The 19,649-nt window shown below is 48.3% G+C and overlaps 1 protein-coding gene across 2 annotated transcripts in view; it reads left to right on the forward strand.

The window, feature by feature from the left end:
• Nucleotides 1–5,880: 5,880 nt before the first annotated feature.
• The window catches only part of SLCO3A1 (solute carrier organic anion transporter family member 3A1), a 370,079-nt gene continuing 356,310 nt past the window's right edge, over nt 5,881–19,649 (forward strand). Inside the window, exon 1 of one of the 2 annotated variants that reach the window (XM_043489412.1) lies at nt 5,881–6,826. In XM_043489412.1, the coding sequence (XP_043345347.1) occupies nt 6,647–6,826 (180 nt within the window). In that variant the 5' untranslated portion in view covers nt 5,881–6,646. The remainder of the gene's footprint in view (nt 6,827–19,649) is intronic. The other variant, XM_043489411.1, reaches the window with a different exon arrangement.

Consider the following 19,649-nt stretch of genomic DNA (forward strand, 5'->3'; position numbering starts at 1 on the left):
GCTAATTGGAAAGTGGAGGTGGGGAGAGAAAAACCCTGAAGAAGACGAAATAAGCTTCAACTCAGCCCAAATATTACTTTCAGGCCAAAGAAGTTGGCCCAGCCCCAATTCTATCCTTGGTTTGACACAATACATGATTGGTGTATTTTCAGAAAAAGAAAAGAAAAATCCATCCATAGGGTGAGTATCTAAGCATCTATTTTCCATTCCAGTGACAATCAGAAATCATTCTTTGCATTTATTTTTCAACTTTGTATTTGCCTATGAACAAAATTGAAGTTGGCAAAAGACAGTTCATGTGAATTACTTGAACAACAGTTTCTCATTGTGTTGAATTACATTGAGGCTGCTTGCTGTGAAATCTTGCCACAGTCCAGTAACAGTGGAAGATATTGTCATTTTTCTCCCCATGCCCATGAAGTTAACCCACTTCTCTCCTACAGGAATGAATTGATGGTGCTTTTTAAAGCAGGAGAGAAAAGCTCTCCAAGTTTGACTCACTAAGCATATACATGCAGCTTCTTAATATTTTAGGAATAAAAGTCAGTTTATCTTCCCATGTCACTCAATCTTCTTTATGCTTCCCTAGGTCAGATTTCCAGAGTACATGGCAGCATCTCAATGTTTGGAATACTTCTAATAGTCAGCAAAGTAAGCGCTTATGGGATCAGAGCCTCAGCTAGCAAGATTTTTATCTAACTCTGAAAAATCAGACTTTCCTGGTAATCCAGTTGTTATGACTCTGCTTCAAATCTAGGGGGCTTGGGTTCAATCCCTGACTGGGGAACTAACATTCCACATGCCATGGAGCATTGCCAAAAATTAAAAACTTAAAAGTAAAGAAAAAAAAAAATCACCTAGTCCCAGGAAGGAGTTGAGAGGCTAAAATAATCCCAAGGGTTCTACACATTCACACTCATACTGCATGCATGTGTGGTCAATTGTCTTTGTGTGGTCTGACTCTCTAAGACCCCGTGGACCATAGCCCACCAGGCTCCTCTGTCCATGGAAGTCTCCAGGCAAGAATACTGGAGCAGGTTGCCATTTCCTTCTCCAGGGGATCTTCCCAACCCAGGGATTAAATCCAAGCCTCCTGTGTCTCCTGCACTGGCAGGCAGGTTCTTTACCACTGAGCAACCTGGAAAGCCCCATTCACGGTGACCAGTTCTAAACCCATCATCCACCACTAGGGCGGCAGATAAATGAAAAAGGCTCCAGCCTAGAAATGGTGGCTACATCATTCTTCCAAGGCCACAGTCAAGGTTGCCCAGCTGGGGGATGGGGTTTAAACTAATATTTTGCTCATGACACAATGGTCAACTGTCCACTTCAGAAGCTGGTTGGAGGAGGCACCCCAGATCATAGGAAGCTAAAATTTTTTCTTAGTCTCATTCCCCCTCCTCCTTGGTGCTCCCCCAACTTAGGGTGGGAAATATGGCTTTTAATCCCTGCCACTAGCTAGCCATGAGCTCCCAAAGTCACGTGTTGCTTTCTCTCCATGAGTAAAATGGGGTTAATAAAGATCTGCTCTCCATGCCGTGAGAGTTGAGTGAGACACAGGACCTCACAGCACTCACGTGCTCTACAGATAAGAAGACAGTTACCCTGAATATTCACTGGAAGGACTAGGCTGAAGCTCCAATAATATGGCCTCTCAATGCAAAGAGCCGACTCATTGTAGAAGACCCTGATGCTGGGAAAGATAGAAGGCAGGAGGAGAAGGGGGCGACAGAGGATCAGATGGTTGTATAGCATCACTGACTCGGTGGACATGAATTTGAACAAACTTCCTTCTTTCTGACTGTTGTGGGGCTAACTGATACTGTGCAGGGCCTGTGGGGCCCTCGGGCACAAAGACTTTCTGTGTCCCTCATTTCTTTGATTACTGGAAACAGCTTTCATTCAGCCACCATGACATTCTTTGAGTTCCAAGGGACAGATTCAAGCAGTTGCTAATTAGGGAAGGGAGGGGAATGCAAGACCAGGGAGAAAGTCAAGAGCAGCCTTAGGGTAAGATCCTATTTCCCCATCGAAGGATACACAGAACATCTTTGAGCTTCCCTGATGGCTCAGATGGTAAAGAATCTGCCTGCAATGTAGGAGACCTGGGTTTGATCCCTGGATAGGGAAGATGCCTTGGAGAAGGGAAGGCTACCTACTGTGGTATTCCTGCCTGGAGAATCCTATGGACAGAGGAGTCTGGCAGGTTGCAGCCCATGGGGTGGCAAAGAGTCAGACATGACTAACTAACATTTTCACTTTCATTCTGCAGGTACTGAAACCCCCTCCAGGTGGGAGAAGTTAATGATTAATGATGGTATGCTGCCAACAAGCCTGTAGACCCCAGACCAGTTAGATCTGAAGGTTGACGATGCTGACTCCTGCTTACCTGACTATCAACCCATCAGAAGAATGTCCACAAACAGATCACACCCTCTTTGAGCAGTTACTATAAAACTTCTCACTCCCTTCCCCAAACTGGGACACATGGTTGAGGGCATTAGCCTACTGTGGCCCCTTTTGCTTGGCAAGGTAAGACAGCCAAAAACTACCACTTCACCCAAGACTCGGTCTCAGAGATTCGATTCGGCACTGGTGTGCAGAGAAGCTGAGCTTTCAGCCTCATAATGCCTGATTGCCTTCAGGCTGACTTTGATTATTCTTAAGGCTTTAGGCATTGAATTATTTTCATGGCTGCTTACCATTAATTGTAGGAGTAATCTACAACCCTACTCCAGAATCCTTTCTCTGACAGCAAAAGTGTTTGATTTTTCAATAGACAGTTAAGTTTTTTGTAAAATAAATGGTCAAAAATGAAAAATAGTCATCCCTCTTTTGGAATGTTTTCATTGTTGTTTTAGTCACCCAGTCGTGTCCACCCCATGGGCCGCAGCCCACCAGGCTCCTCTGTCCATGGGATTTCCCAGGTAAGAATACTCGAGTGGGTTGCCATTTCCTTCTCCAAGGGATCGTCCCAACCCGGGGATTGAACTCACATCTCCTGCAGTGGCTACCAGATTCTTTACCACTGAACCACCAGGGAAGCTCCTTCTGGACTGTGTAGTACAGACAGAGAGCTGGACTTGGATACAAGTCCCGTCCCTTTTGTGTGACACCGGGCTGGTCACTCTGCATCTCTGAGTTTCCGTTTATAAAATAGCAACAGTACGAGTCCTACCCTCCCCAAGAAACAGAGCACTGGGTGATAAACAGACTACTGGGTAATAAACAAGATAATATATAGGGAGTTCCAAACTGGGGCTGTGATAGCAGACACCTTGGTTTCAAAGGCTGATCCTACCACTTACAGGATACTTATGACCTTGGTAAATGTAGTTAACATTTCTGGGCCTGTTATTTGTAAAATAGAGCTAATAATAGTATCTAGTTTAGAGGATGGTCGAGTGGCTTAAACTGTAAATATGGGTGAAGCACTTAGAACAACCATGCTTGGCCAGAGTCAGCACACGATAGACATTAGTTCTTGTTATTACAAAGTATGTAAATAAGACTTGAGGACTATACTGCACTTTAAAAGCTAGTTCAATAGTGGCAAGGTCTCTCGGTTCAGAAGCAAGTAAAGGGTCTTAGCTCAGCTTTGTAGCTCACAGTCTGGAAGGCAGGGAAGGGAGCGAGCTCATCAAGGGTCTTCTTGGGGAAAAGTGATGAGGTGCTATCATGATGCCAGAGTGATGGAGTGGGCCGAGGGTGTGAGAGGAGGGATCCATGGGAAACGTGGCTCTGCGTGAGGGGAGGATGTAGAGAGAAAGGGAGGGTCTCCAGGACGGTGATCGTCTCCTGGGGAATGGGATAGCTGATAGTGACGGGGATCGCGGGCAATGGAAAAAGACCTCTGTGGTGAGAACCAATTCAGAGAGGAGATAGCCCAGACAAGGGGAGAGGGGAATCTGAAAGGGACACCAAGCCTAGGTGAAAGCATGTCTGGGCCCACAGCAGGGAGCACCAGCTTGTATTTAAAAGGTATGGGAAGACAGCACCCCCGCCATTACACCATTCCTTCTCACTCAGGTTCTTTGGGAGTAAGTAGAAATCATACAAGTGTTAATTACGATTCCGTTTCAGATTTAAGCCTGCTTTGGTATACAGGAGCCGAGGAGAGTGGATCTTTTTCTTAAACACAGTTATTCAGTTCAGTTCAGTTGCTCAGTCATGTCCAACTCTTTGTGACCCCATGAACTGCAGCACACCAGGCCTCCCTGTCCATCACCAACTCCCAGAGTTCACCCAAACTCATGTCCATTGAGTTGGTGATGCCAACCAAGCATCTCATCCTCTGTCATCCCCTTCTCCTCCTGCCCTCAATCTTCCCCAGCATCAGGGTCTTTTCAAATGAGTCAGCTCTTCGCATCAGGTGGCCGAAGTATTGGCGTTTCAGCTTCAGCATCAGTCCTTCCAATGAACACCCAGGACTGATCTCCTTTAGGATGGACTGGTTGGATCTCCTTGTAGTCCAAGGGACTCTCAAGAGTCTTCTCCAACACCACAGTTCAAAAGCATCAATTCTTTGGCGCTCAGCTTTCTTTATAGTCCACCTCTCACATCCATACATGACTACTGGAAAAACAATAGCCTTACCTAGACGGACCTTTGTTGACAAACATATGTATCTGCTTTTTAATATGCTGTCTAGGTTGGTCATAACTTTCCTTCCAAGGAGTAAGTGTCTTTTAATTTCATGGCTGCAATCACCATCTGCAGTGATTTTGGAGCCCCAAAAAATAAAGTCTGACACTGTTCCCACTGTTTCCCTATCTATTTGCCATGAAGTGATGGGACCAGATGCCATGATCTTAGTTTTCTGAATGTTGAACTTTAAGCCAACTTTTTCACTCTCCTCTTTCACTTTCACTTTCATCAAGAGGCTCTTTAGTTCTTCCTCACTTTCTCCATAAGGGTGGTGTCATCTGCATATCTGAGGTTATTGATATTTCCCCCGGCACTCTTGATTCCAGCTTGTGCTTCTTTTCAGCCCAGCGTTTCGCATGATGTACTCTGCATATAAGTTAAATAAGCAGGGTGACAATATACAGCCTTGACATACTCCTTTTCCTATTTGGAGCCAGTCTGTTGTTCCATGTCCAGTTCAAACTGTTGCTTCCTGACCTGCATACAGGTTTCTCAAGAGGCAGGTCAGGTGGTCTGGTATTCCCATCTCTTTCAGAATTTTCCACAGTTATTAAGGAGAGGTTTTTCAAAGGATTGGTTAAACCCCCCAGTGGACCAAGTGGAAAATGCTGAGTGCCTCCTGGTACTTGTCCAGTTCTTTCCAGGCTTCTCTGAGCTTCCAAAATCCGTCTGGGGACCAGCAGATCCTGTTGGTAGTGCCCTGTGGCCCAAACTCCTGGTAAGGATTAAAAAGAGTGGCTGCGACGGGGGGCCCAGACATTCAGGCCAAGGCAAGGAAGGGGCCCGGCCACAAAGCTAGGGGAGGGGTGGGGACCAAGGCAGGCCTGTGGCTAATAGCTTCCCGCGGGCTCCAACCGCGTGGCTACATCATTCTTGAGGATGGGCTCCAGGCACGCAGGCGGGCTGGACAAGGCCCTCTGCTGGGGTCGCTGCGACCCTGCAGCCGACTAGACCCCTTGGCTGGTGGCGATGGATGAACCATGCGGCTCCCGACGGGTTAATGGAACTTCTCCCTTGCTGCGCTTCCGTTCTTTTCTCTTCTTTCGGTGTGGGGCCTTTGAGCACACCCAGTGGCCTAGGAGAGCAGGAGCAGAGGCCGGCAGGCTGCGGAAGCCCCAGCGGCTCTGACCTCCCGCGCGTCCCCACGGCCCAGAGCGCAACATCTGTCCCCAGAAATAGCCGGGCGGGCGCAGTTGGTAGGGGAAAGCGTCAACACTTTCCTGGGTACCCTTTTCTTCTCCCTCTTCCTAGAAACCGTTCCTCCCCTCCTAAGTGCCCCGAGGTCGGAGCTTTAGGTCCCCGCCCCGCGAGGGAGCCTCCGCACGCCACCTCGGCGCCGGGAGTTCCCCTTGCAGTACCACCCAGTGTCCGCGGCGGCGCCCCGCGCTCCGCAGCGCCTTCTAGGGGCCGGGCACGGCCTTCGTGGCATCCGGAGCACCCGCTCCCTGACTCCGCCAAGGACTCCCCCTCTCCCGCGTGCTTCCCGTGCCTCTCCCAAGCCTCGGGTGGGGGTCCGCGCTCTGCGCCCCCAGGCCGGTATCTTCGCGCCTTCCCCGGGGGCGCACGGGCGGCGCGGAGCGGCGGGGCGCGCGCGCGCAGCGGCGATCGAGGCCAGGGCCTCGCGGTAGAAGAAGCGGAGGCGAGGGCAGGCGCGGCCCGCCGGCCCCAGCCAGAGGGCGATGGCAGCGGCGGGCGTCCGCGGGCGGCGAGGCGGCGGCGGTGGCGGCGGGCGGCGAGAGGAGCCCCTGTGATTGGCACAGCCCGAGCCGGAGGAGGAGGCGAAGGGAGGGCGGAGGAGGAGGAAAGGAGGAGGCAGGGGGCGAGCGCCGCGGCGGCTGCGAGGAGCTGTGCCTTCCACCTCTCCAGCCCCGGCAGGACGGGGGCGGCCGCCGCGGGCCCGGGGCGGGGACAGCACGCAGCCTCGCCGCGCGCACCCCCGCCCGGCAGCGGCCCCGACACCCAGCGCGAGCGGGAAAGCGGCGGCGGCAGCGGGGGAAGGATGCAGGCTAAGAAGCCGGGCGGCTCGTCGGGCGGCGGCCGGAGCGGCGAGCTGCAGGGGGACGAGGCGCAGAGGAACAAGAAGAAGAAAAAGAAGGTGTCCTGCTTCTCCAACATCAAGATCTTCCTGGTGTCCGAGTGCGCCCTGATGCTGGCGCAGGGCACGGTGGGCGCCTACCTGGTGAGTCCCCCGTGCCAAGTCCGCCACGGGCCCCTTCCCCAGCGCGGCTACCGGGTGCCGGCTGGCAGGAGGAGGGGGCAGCCCAGGCGCTGGGGGGCAGGCGGGCATGACCTCTGCCCGGCGACGAGGTTGGCGAGTGGTGCAGAGGCGGCCGCCGGGGGAGCTGCCGGCCCGGGCTGCTGGGCGAGCGGGGAGCCGGCGGGACCGTGGATGCCGGCAGGGGGCTGGGGGGACCTGGGGAAGAGAGGCAGCGGGCAGGTGGGCGTGAAACCATCCCTCTCCCCCACCCCCCTCTAAAAACAGCCAGAGGGTGAGTTCTGGAGCACCCCTGGAGGGGAAGGCATCGCGGTTTTCAGGTGACCTGCACAGGGAAAGAAAAGCCCGTTAGCATCTCGCGTCCTCTACTCCCCATTCTAGCCGCCTGGAGAACAAATCCATTATGCATCATTTCTCCCGGCGCTTTCTCCATCCGCCAATTACGGAGGGATTTAACAGTTTAGAGTAAAAGGCGCCCAAGCGTGGGGCCCTGATCCGAGCTGGGGCTGCAGGGGGAATATTCCCACTTCGTATCCCAATAACCATCATCTCTCAGCGTCTGGGATAAAGTTACAGTACCTGGAGAGCAGCTGTGAGTTTGTGTAGTTCTGCCGCCCACTCTTAGACCTGAATTCCCCACCGTGGTCTCTCATGTACAAGGGGGTGTTGCGCCATGGTGCACCATGTACATGGATTTCATCTGCCTTCTGAAAGGGGGTATTCATGTTCAAATGGCCAGGGGTGCATAACATATCAGAGGAACCAGCTTGTAATGACTCAGCACTGGCAAATACCTACTTTACCCACGGTATCCTGCCCCGAGCAGGTGGTCCCAACTTGGGTTTCAGAGAATGCACTTCCAGATCAGAGGATGGTCTTGACTAAACAGGATTTTTCAGAGTGTATAGTGTTAAGGCGTTTCTTGACTATTGACCTGAAACTGAAATCAAATGTCATAGACTTTGAGTGTTAGTGAGCAAGTTTGATGGAGATAGAACTGGACAAGATTTTGGCTGTTGAAGTGCCACATCCCCAGATAGAACCACGCTTTTCCCAATGGTCCCATTAATCCCTTTGGGGTGCAGTTAATGCGGGCCAGTTGCTGGTTGCGCTGTACCATTCCTCAACAGTCTCCTAAGACTTGGGGCTTGCTGTCAGAGGGAAGTACAAGCAGGCTAGATCTCTGGTGTGGGGTAAAGTCAGTGATGCGGTTTCAAGAGAGGGCTGTTCAAACTCAGCTCGGTTCCTGGGGTGACAGACTTATAGGGCTTCTGAAAGTCAAATGCATTTTCTTTGCTCTGTGTCAGATGAGAGGCGTTTAGATCCCAGTTCCTGCCTGCGTCTGTGACATGTATGCTGCTGGTAAGCCCTGTAGCCAAAAGCACATTTTCTTTTCCGTTTAGATTTTTGTTTTACAAAAGGTACTTGTAGTTCGAACACACAGTTGCAGACAGTACCCGTGGCCTTTGCAGTTTTGGAATTAGGGAGTGACCCTGTCTTGGGGTGGGGGGGCGTGTCAGTGTATCAGAGTGTCCTTGGAGGAGTTTGACTGTTAAAATATTAAAATAGAGACATGAATTACTGAGACGCAAATGCACAGTAATAAAAATACCTGTAGTTCTGTACTACAGCATATGCAAAGTATGTGATACCTAAACCGGGGCTGTGTTTATCAACAGCTGCCTCCAGTTTTTAACAGTTTGCCTCAAACCAATTTTGCTCAATAGAGTGGATTATTCATGTTCCATATAGTAGGGTCTAATGTTGGCAAAAACCGAATTTTTTGAAGTATACAGGGTGTTATGGGGTTTGGAATTTGTGGATACAGATCTGGAAGCTCACCATTTATAACTTATTTTACATCTAGGAAAAAAAAATTACCCAAAGAACTTTTCACACCACGAATGATAAAGGCATGGGCCTAGTTTTAGCTTGCAATGGTTTAAGGCTTTTGGAAGGAGATGAAGCTGGGCTTTGATCAAATGAGTGGCCTAAGCCCCTTATGAAGTTAGAAAGCAGAGGGCTGGTGGATACTAGTGGCAGGGCTGGCGCTGGGAGACAGGAAGTTGACTGTGATACCAGAATTGGTGAGGAATTGAGTCCACCTGCTGGGGGCCTCTCGGCATTTCCAGCCTGGGCTGAGGGAGAGCCTGGTTCGAGGCGTATGGTAACCGGAGTCAACAGGTGACTGGCAGAAAGCAGATGGAGGCGCAGGAAAGGAGTGGCTTAGGAAATTGGATTCATTATGATTACTAAGAGTGGAGGCGTCAGTTGATTGGGACTCCACCTTACCCGGCTGATCGCAGCTCTCGGTTGCCACCTGAACCTCATGAAGATAAATAGTTTGTTTGCCATGAATTGGATTGCGATGGCTTTTGCTCTTTCTGGCCGCTTGTGATTTTTTTCTTCATCTGCTGTTTGGAAGATAGAATTAAAAGCTTGTCCTATTCTCAGTGTTGTGAGACTTCTTCATGGCTAATTTGAGAAGGAAACATTGTAGAAGGTTTGCCAGAAAGGCTTTCTTAGGAAACCTGAGAACCTGTGTTTGTAGGTGATCATGCACAGGTCCAGGTGCAATAGGTACAATAGGTGATCATGCACACGGGGTCTGTGTGCAAGGTGTATGTTCTCTGGATCTTTACACTGTCAATCAGCCTGTCCCTCTGAGGAAACATTTTCAGATATGTGGTGAAGGGCACACTGGGGGCCCTGCTTACTCTCAGGAAGAGAAGGGTAACAGCAGATTCTCTGCCTATGATATTATTTCCTATTTGATTTCCAAATCCATGTCATAGTAACTGCCTTATTATTTCATTTTCCCAGGTGCCTTTTTTTTTGTTTTGTTTTTTTTAATATTTGGAGGCTTCATTTCACTTCTCCCTTTTCCTTCTGAAAAGACAGATGAGCTAGTGTCTTTGCTGAAGCTGTAGAACTTCCTGACTGTAGAAATGAAGCAGGAAGTCACCTGTGATTTGAGAAGCAACTTTGAAAAGCTGGACCCTGTGTGTGTGTGTGTGTGTCTGTGTCTGTTTTCCCTTAAGAACCTGCACATACTCAAGGTAGACCTGCATGGGAGAAAACCACCCATTGTTAAGCGAGGCAGGGAACAGGCAACTTTTGGCCCAGGGGTCAGGTCTCCTGGGCAGTGCAGAAGGGCTGAGACCCTGATGCCTAGACTCGATGGTGATCATGATGTAGATAAGGTGACTCCAGCGCAACCCGGGCCAGCTGTGGATTCTGAAATCTCTTGCCCTTGCCAGTGTTTAACTGGAAATTATGCTGCAGATAAGCCAGCAGTCACAGGGATGGTCTCTTGTAGTTTAAGAACCTCCTGACTGGCTAGGAATTTTGTTTTTTTTTCCTGCCCAAGAAGAGGGGACCCATTCTGTTTGAACATCACTGTGTGCAAAAGAGAGAATGAGATTTAATTTTCCTCTCCTTGGGTCTTTGCTTCGGGTGGCTCCGGTCTGCACTGACCTACTTGCAAGGATGTAACATCTGTTTAAGTCTTGGGCTGTTTGGAGAAGACACAGGCATATGGAAGCTGCAGGGAGAGAAAGTTGTATTGTGTGCACTTGATGGTGTTTGGTGGAGACCCACTGGGATGTTCCAGGCCGTTCACTGAGGGTAGCCCTGCCTGCAGAGGTTGATGCGTGTTCTCAAATCACTGAGGACTGGAGTTGATAAGGATGTGTGCAGGAAATTAAAACCTCGGACACCTCTGGGCTCTTATGGATGAGATTCAATTACAAATGCATTTGAATTTCTTCAGGATGAAAACCTAAAAAGGCCAGTTTAGTCTCTGGGTGGGGCACGCAGGAGGTTCCTGTGAACCAGGAGTGAGGATGGAGGATGTCTTTGTTTTTTTTTTTTTCTGCAGCTTGTTATTAAAATAATGCGGGATCTTCCTTGGCGGTCTGGTGCTTAGGATTCTGTGCTTCCACTGTAGGAGTCACAGGTTTGATCCCTGGTCGGGGAAGATCCCGCATGCCATGAAACAAGGCCAAAATAAAAATTTAAAAAGAGTTTATTTTTTATTGAAGTATACTTGATTTTTATTGAAGTATAGTTTATTAAAGTATAATCTAGCTTTTATAGTTGTTAAAATTAATAGTTTTTTATTGAAGTATAGTTTCAGGAGGACAGCACAGTGATTCAGTTTTTCTATATATATATTCTTTTTCAGATTCTTTTCTGTTACAGGTTATTACAAAATATTGAGTATCGTTCCCTGTGTAGTACAGTAGTTTATCCCTGTTGTTTATTTTTTTATACAGTAGTGTGTGTCTGTTAATCCCAGCTTCCTAATTTATCCTGCTTCCCCCCTTCCCCCTTTGGTTATCATAAGTTTGTTTCCTTTGAGTCTCTGTTTTGTAAATAAGTTGATTTTTTAAAATTTTAGATTCCACATATACAGGATATCATATAGCATTTGACTTGTTGTTCAGTCGCTAAGTCGTGTCCTACTCTTTGTGACCTCATGGACTGCAACATGCCAGGCTTCCCTGTCCTTCACCATCTCCCAGAGTTTGCTCAAACTCATGTCCATTGAGTCAGTGATGCCATCCAACCATCTCATCCTCCGTTGCCTGACTTGCTTCTCTGTATTTAGAGTTATGCAAAAACCAAGTCTGAAGTTTTGGTGACAACAGAAGGAGATGGATGACTGAGTGTGTGAACAGGGTTCCATCTCACTGCTTTTGGTCACCTTTTTCCTAGGCCTGAGAGCATTCAGTGAGCTTACAAGGTGAAGCAGCCGGATTTGTTCTATATATGTATTTTTTATTTCTAAAGCATCATTGTGAGGATTTTTTTTTTTTGCATATCTAATCCAGAAGCAGACAGCTGAGAGACAATTTTTAAAGTCCTTGTCAAATTAGTATGATGACTAAGGCAACTGTAGTTTCCTTAATCAAATTGTTTTACACACTTTTGGTTACTCAAAGTGACAAATTCCCTTTCATTTGCATAATTACTATATAGCCCTAGGTAGGAAAAAAAAAAAAATTACCCTGATTTTTTTTTTTTTTTTCTCTTACAGCTTGGTTGAAAATGTTCAGCTAATAATGATTTAAGGGGAAAAAAATGTTTCTGACAATTCCTTTGAACCACCTTTGTGTATATACCTCAGTTTCTGTGGGGGTTTCCTCTTGTGTGTTTAGCAATCGAAGAAACGGAATTAGTTGTGAAGGGACCAAGAGCTGTTTCCTGAATTGGGTAACTCTCTGCACTTCAGTTTTAGGTACCTTCCGAAGAGGGCGACCCAGAGGCCTCTCTGCAGCGGCCCTGCCTTGCTGATCAGTTTCTCAGCATTTAAGCTCACCTTCTTGCTGGCTGCCTGAACGGTGTCGTTCTACCTGAAACTGCATACGTGTCCTCTTGTGCCAAGGCCACCTGGGCGAGAGTCTCTCTGTGACTTTCTCTTACTTTGCTTATTAAAGCAGGCTTGCTGGTGCTGTCTTGTCCAGGGACGGAGTTCACTTAGCAGACTGGCCAGGCGTGAGTAAGTGTCACAAAAATGATGAGGTTACAGCTGCCTTCCCTATATAAGTAGGCCTGGAAAAAAAAGAAAAATAATTTCTGTGAATGTTGTTGGCTGGTTATAGAGAGCGAGCAGAGATTGGCACTGGTTTCAGGGTCTGTGCCAGGCCTCCTGCAGAGGCCGGAAGAGCCACAAGGACTCCTGCTGAGCTGCCCGTGGTCCTTGGAGTCCAGGGGGCTGGGCCTGCCTGGTGACCGTGGGCAGAGGAGTGTGTACAAGGTGTAGAGCCTCTGTTGCCGTGAATTCGACTCTAGATGGAGTGGCGTTTCTCCAGCACCCTACTTCCAAATTCACAGACACATTTCACTTGCACAGATTTAACTGCACACATCATGTGTTCCTGTGAAGGAGAGTCAAAATACCCATCGTCATGTCTTGTCACTTCTACTCACCTGGATTTTGTAGCTGCTGTTTAGTCACTAAGTCACATCTGACTCTTTGTGACCCCATGGACTGTAGCTCACCAGGCTCCTCTGTCCATGGGATTTCCCAGGCAAGAATACTGGAATGGGTTCCCATTTTCTTCTCCAGGGGATCCTCCCAGACCAGGGATTGAACATGCATCTCCTGCGTCTGCGGGTGGGTTCTTTTTGACTGAGCCACCAGGGAAGCACGGATTTTGTAGTACTGTGTGCTTAGTCACTCAGTTGTGTCTGACTCTTTGCGACTGTAGTCCTCTAGGATCCTCTGTCCATCGACTTCTCCAGGCAAGAATACTGGAGTGGGTTCCCATGCCCTCCTCTAGGGGATCTTCCCAACCCAGGGGTGGAACCTAGGTCTCCCGCATTGCAGGCGGATTCTGTACTGTCTAAGCCACCATATTCTGTGCATTTGTGTGCATTACCCATCTGTATACATGTTCTTATACAGGGTTACATTCACCAGATACGGTATTCTGTCCTTTGGGGGGCATATTAAGGGACATTTTGGTGGTAATTTTGATTACATGGAGCCCAGGTGGATTTAGAACTCATGAAGACAAGTCACCTGTATTTTATTCCCTCTCTGAAATGCCTTTGGTAATCTGTAGGCCAGGAAGATAGCATCCTTGCTCTTTTAGTTTCGTTTTGCTTTCCGTTTCTCTAAGTCTGCAAAATAGATGAGACACAGGAAGCAGGGTCATCAGTGGTTTATGGAGGAAGTGAATTGACGTGGTTCTAAGACACTTGTGTCTGATGTGATCTGAGTGCTCAGGTGTTTCTGTGAGACGGAGTGTTGCTTAATGATACAAACTCTAAGTTAAATGGTTAAAATTCTCAGGTGGAGAACAGCAAGACTCATGTCAGCTGTGACTTCTTGGCTGAGCATCAGAAAACCCAGGATTCATTCCTGGTCCTCTTGCCAGCTCTGTGAGCTTGGGTTGATTACTTAACCTCTCTGTATATTGGTATTTGACTTTAAAACTCATAGTGTTTCTGTGAGTACTAACTCAGTCAGCATATATAAAGCACTTTGAACCCTAACATGTGGTGAATAGTCAATGAAAAGTGAAAGCAAAGTCACTCAGTCGTGTCCGACTCTTTTCGACCCTATGGACTGTAGCCCACCAGGCTCCTCCGTCCATAGGGTTTTCCAGGCAAGAATACTGGAGTGGGTTGCCGTTTTCTTCTCCAGGTGATCTTCCCGACCCAGGGATTGAACTCAGGTTTCCCACATTGTGGGCAGACTCTTTACCCTCTGAGCCACAAGGGAATCCTGAATCGTCAATAAATACTAGCTATTATTATTACTAATATAATATGGTTATACATATTTACATAAGAACTATGTAGCCCCAACCAATGAGAAATAAAATTGTTTTGGTCAAACTTCTGATTTGGTTTAGTGTATCATACATTCAAATCATTTCCTGTTTTGCCGGGCATTTTGTCTGGGAGGTGAAGTTTTTAAAAGCAAGAGATAAGTACTAGTAAATAAATTGCTAATTCTGTTCATTCCCTTATTATAAGTACAACAATCCATTTCATCTTGTTGCTGTTCAGTCGCTAAGTCATGTCCAATTCTTTGTGACCCCATGAACTGCAGCACACCAGGCTTCCCAGTCCTTCACCATCTCCCAGAGTTTGCACAAACTCATATCCATTGAGTCGGTGATGCCATCCAACCATATCATCCTCTGCTGCCCCCTTCTCCTCCTCCTCTTCGATCTTTCCCAGCATCAGGGTCTTGTCTAATGAGTTGGCTTTTCACATCAGGTGGCCAAAGTGTTGGAGATTCAGCTTCAACATTTCATGTTACAGATGCTATAAAAATTATTAGTCACATGGAAGAGAAATCCACTATAATAATGGTTCTGCGGGCCATTTACAGTCAGTGGGTACTTTGAGATGAACAGAGAAGGGACAGCACATGGCCAGCCGGGAGGACAGGTGCTTCTCTTTGGGAGGCCCTGAGGATCTTTGCTCTGGTTTGTGGCCACAGGGTAGAGAAGATTGGGTAGGTCTTCTAGGTTTGTGGGCAGCTGAGAGGCAGGGAAGAGAACATTGGACTTAGAGTCAAAAAGACCTAGGTTTGAACCTGGACCTGTTCCTTACTTGCTCCCAGTGACTTGACTTCTCTGAGGCTCAGTATTCCTATCTGAAAAATGGGATGCTGAGAGAGCCTACCTTACAGATGGCTGAGAGATTGAAATTCAGGGACACATGATAGAGTGCTTCTCGTAGGGTGCAGTGTTCAGTAGTTGCTTTACCGATGATGGCATGGCCCTACTCATTGACCTTGACACAGCAGACATCCCTTCCGGGGACCTGAGGGTGTGGGGTGTTGTGTGTGGCCTGGGCTTTATTTCCTTAATTGGAGATCGGTTTCTCTGGATGAAAAGTAGCCACATTAAGGCTTCCTGGGGTGTCGGGAGGTGGACGGGGGGACATATGTTGTGGACATATGCTGCCCTCCAGGCAGCCTTGTTCAAGATGTGCAACCTCAGAGCTCAGCCCTGGCTGCAGGGAAGGGCTCGGGTCCCACTTAGCACCCACTGCCTTCACCTTAGTCCCTTTGCAGTTCTGAGCAATGATGCCAGAAGCTCAGCTTCTCTGCACACTGGTGCTGAATCAAATCTCAGACTCAGAGTTTTGGGTGGAGTAGAAGAGGATAGCTTTATAGTTTGCCAAGCCAAGGGGGCAGCAGTGGGCTAATGTTTTCATAACCATGTGTCCCGACTTGGGGAAGACAGTGAGAAGTTTTTCAGCAGTTGCTCAAAGAGGGCGTGATCAGCTCATGGACATTCTTCTAATGAATTGGTGGTTAGGAGTCTGTGTCATCAACCGTCCGGTCCAGCTGGACTGGGGTCTGCATGCTGGTGCAGCCTGCCATCATCAATTATTAATTTCTCCCACTTGGAGGGGGTTTCAGGCTCTGTAGAATAGCTCAAAGATATGGTTGTGTGTATGCCTTGATGAGGAACCAGAATCTTGCCCCAAGACGTCTCTTGACTGCTTGTTTCTCCTGGGTCTCACATCCCCTTCCTTCCCTCATTAACAACTGCTTGAATCTGCCCTTTGGAACTCAGGCAAGGTCATGGAGGCTCCATGAAGGTTGTTTCTTGTAATCAAAGAAATGGGGGACACAGAAAGGCCAGGAGCCCCACAGGACCCTGCTCAGTATCAGCAGGGCTCAGCAGATGCAGTTGTGGGCTGTTCCCTGGTCTTGGTCCTTTTTGGTTTCTCGGAAGCAGAGCGAAGGAGATCCTGACACAGTCCTGCTGCCCGTTTGGTGGACGCGTCCGTCACAGTCTGCGGCTTGTGGGGTTTATACAGCAGGGTACTTACTGCACGACGCCTCTCTCCTCCCGTCAGCGGTTTTTGCAGCATCTTCTCCCCCCAAGCGGGGTCAGTCCGGTCCTTGGGAAGGACAGGGCATGAACTGGGCCAGCCCAGTTGCAGTGTCTATTTTACGTGAGTTCTTAGGGTCACCTTCAAACGCCACAGGTGTCACAAGAACACACATGCTGAGGACCCCTGAGCCCCAAACCCTGGTTGCTCCCTGTCGGCCTCACTGAGGAAGGAACCTGTCAGCTTTCTAAGGCACTGAAGTTTCTGCAGCCACAGTTGTGGACTGAGCAAGCACAAGAGACTTCTTTCCGGGGGTTTCGTGACAACATGCGGAGCGGAAGTGGCCCCCTGGATGTGGGCAGACTCTCTGTCATCGGCTCTCCCCAGCTTCTTTCTTTCAGTTCTTCTTTGTGGCTTGAGTCAAGCCCTTCTGAAAAGGGAAGCCCTTTCTGACAGACTGTTTAGTTGCTTGCTGTTTGGTAGAGATCATGGTAACCCAGCCACTTTGTAAATGACTGGACATTCCTCTCCAAACAGGAAAGAGTTATTTCCCTGGCTAAGTTATGAGAGAGTTGGACATGAGAATTTTCTCATTTATCCCTTCCAGTCAACCCTCGTTGGAAACACTTGATGACAAGAGGCAACATAGGTTGCCGTGGGCCCTGCTGTTTGAAACAGGGGCAGCGGGGAGGTGTGGGCCACTCTTGCCTTTGCCTTCATGATGATTTCTGCTGTAAATACCCTGACAATGGCTCTTCAGTACCTCCTTCTTTTGGGGATGTCGTATCCCACCTGGCATCTTAAGTTACAGGTAACACAGTCAAAGAGGACACTTCTATAAGGAGGGGGTCTTCTGGGTCAGCTTTGGTTGAAATCTTTGCTATGAGCTGACTGTGGCCTCAGGCCCATCCAAGGAGACAGTGGTGTGGCTGTCTCGTCACAAGGATATGGCAGAAGGTCCAAGCTGTGGGCAGTAGCAAGGGCCATTCAAAAGCCCGAAGTGTGCCACTTGCTTTTCTGTCTGTGCCTCTCTGTTCATGTCTATCCATCCACACTCCCTGTGGGAGTTCGGTACTGCGTGCAGATTCTAATTTGTCTGGCGGGTTGCCCTTTGGGACAGGTCTCTGGATAATGAACTTGGCCGTCCAAGTAACCCTTGAAACCACGAAGCCTGTGTGACTGTCACCTCTGAGCCACCTAAAGCTGTGTAGTGTTAGCAGAAATAGGAAGCTGAGCAGGCTTTTGACAGACAGTCCTGGGGGCTGTGATGGAATAATACAGAACAGAATGGCCAGTTCCTTCCAACATCTCTGTTCACACAACCACAGGAACGCAAGAAAGGTAGAAATGAGTCTTTTCACCTCCATTTCTACACGTGCAAGGTTGGGGAGGGAAAGCTGTGGCCAATCATGTTTTTCAATTATAGACTATTGTAAAGGGTTCCTGCCAATGGTATTGTTTCCCACCCCCCCACCTTTGGAAAAGGCTTGTGTAAAATAGGCAGGCTGTTTCTAATTGTTGGCCCCCTCCCCCCTTCTGGCTGCGATTCTCCATTCTCAGCTGATTGGAATGAGAAATTACCACCTTGAATATAAGCAAGTTGAAATTGGAAAGCCGCCCTCTAACTGATTATGTAAGCTTGAAAATACTGTACCTGAAATCTCATGTTTGAGAATTCCCTTAATGAAGATAAAAATCTCAAAGCAGCACGGACGCACCTGTTTTTATTATGTAAGATTCAATTATTGTGATGCAACCTGTGTAATAAAGAATGGTGTTGATTAGTTCAGATCTCGGCTGACTTTTTGGGTCAGAGAATTGTTTGAAGTAGACCCACAGAGCCGCTGAGAGCTCAGCCCCCAGGAAGTCGGCGCCCTGCTTCAGCACCAGCCCCCCCTTCCCTCCAGGGGTGCAAAGGCTTATTCTAGGTCTGTGGTCACCGCAGTTCTTAAGGTTGCAGGGAGCGGATGTCCATTAAGGTTGGCCTTGGAGATGGCTCATGCCATTCAGTGGAATGTTTGGGATGATCGCTGTTGATTGGAGAGGGCTTTATCTTCGGTCATTTCATTTCTTGAAGCACTGCCATCTTGGCACTTGGGATGTTGATGGCACGCGGGGTGGACTGTCTTGTTTGCTATAATGGGCGTGTGTTTCAATGTGGCTCGTGACATCGTCCTCTTCTGAGAGCCATACACGAGGCGGGTACGTGGCCCAGCACGCTACAGGGTCAACTTCAGATTCCCAGCCCCCTGAGTTATAGGTTATTTTGTGGCCGTGGTGAACACTGGAGAGATAAAGACTTAAAGGGAACGAGACCAGTTGAAAGAGCCATAGAAGAGCCTCAGACAGACTTCCCTTGCAAAAACTGTAGGGAAAGACTCACAATGTATTATGTGGTATGTTGGGTGGCCTCCCCAGTGCTGGTAAAAACTGTGTTGGTTCTGAGGCTTAATGTGCCAACAACAGGTTTTTCAACCAGACTGAGGGAGGATCTCTTTTGGAAACAAACAACAAAAAAAAAGATAAATTAGCGCCTTCCCTTTACCTTTGCTGGGAGTTCCCTGGCGGCTCAGATGGTAAAGAATCTGCCTGCAGTGCAGGAGACCCAGGTTCAATTCCTGGGTTGGGAAGATCCCCTGGAGAAGGGAGTGGCTACCCCCTCCAGTATTCTTGCCCAGATGATCCCATGGACAGAGTAAGCCTGGTAGGCTACAGTCCATGGGGTCACAAAGAGTCGGACATGACTGACCGACTAACACCCTCACTTTACCTTTGCCTGTGCGGTAGAGAGTCATATAAATAGATCAAGAAGTCCTTGAGCAGTTTTTCTTTTTTTTTTAAATTTACTTATTTTAATTGGAGACTGATTACTTTACAATATTGTAGTGGTTTTGCCATACATTGACATGACTCAGCCATGGGTATACATGTGTCCCCATCCTGAACCCCACTCCCACCTCCCTCCCCATCCCATCCCTCAGGGTCATCCCAGTGCACTGGCCCTGGGTGCCCTGTCTCATGCATTGAACCTGGACTGGCGATCTGTTTCACACTTGATAATATACATGTTTCAATGCTATTCTCTCAAATCATCCCACCCTCACCTTCTCCCACAGAGTCCAAAAAGCTGTTCTATACATCTGTGTCTCTTTTTCTGTCTCGCATATAGGGTCATCGTTACCATCTTTCTAAATTCCATATATATGTGTTAGTATACTGTATTGGTATTTTTCATTCTGACTTACTTCACTCTGTATAATAGGCTCCAGTTTCATCCACTTCATTAGAACTGATTCAAATGTATTCTTTTTAATGGTCGAGTAATGTTCCATTGTGTATATGTACCACAGCTTTCTTATCCATTCGTCTGCTGATGGGCATCTAGGTTGCTTCCATGTCCTGGCTATTATAAACAGTGCTGTGATGAACACTGGGGTGCACGTATCTCTTTCAGATCTGGTTTCCTCAGTGTGTA

This window comes from Cervus canadensis, chromosome 17 (assembly GCF_019320065.1).
Source record: "Cervus canadensis isolate Bull #8, Minnesota chromosome 17, ASM1932006v1, whole genome shotgun sequence".
Classification (NCBI taxonomy): domain Eukaryota; kingdom Metazoa; phylum Chordata; class Mammalia; order Artiodactyla; family Cervidae; genus Cervus; species Cervus canadensis.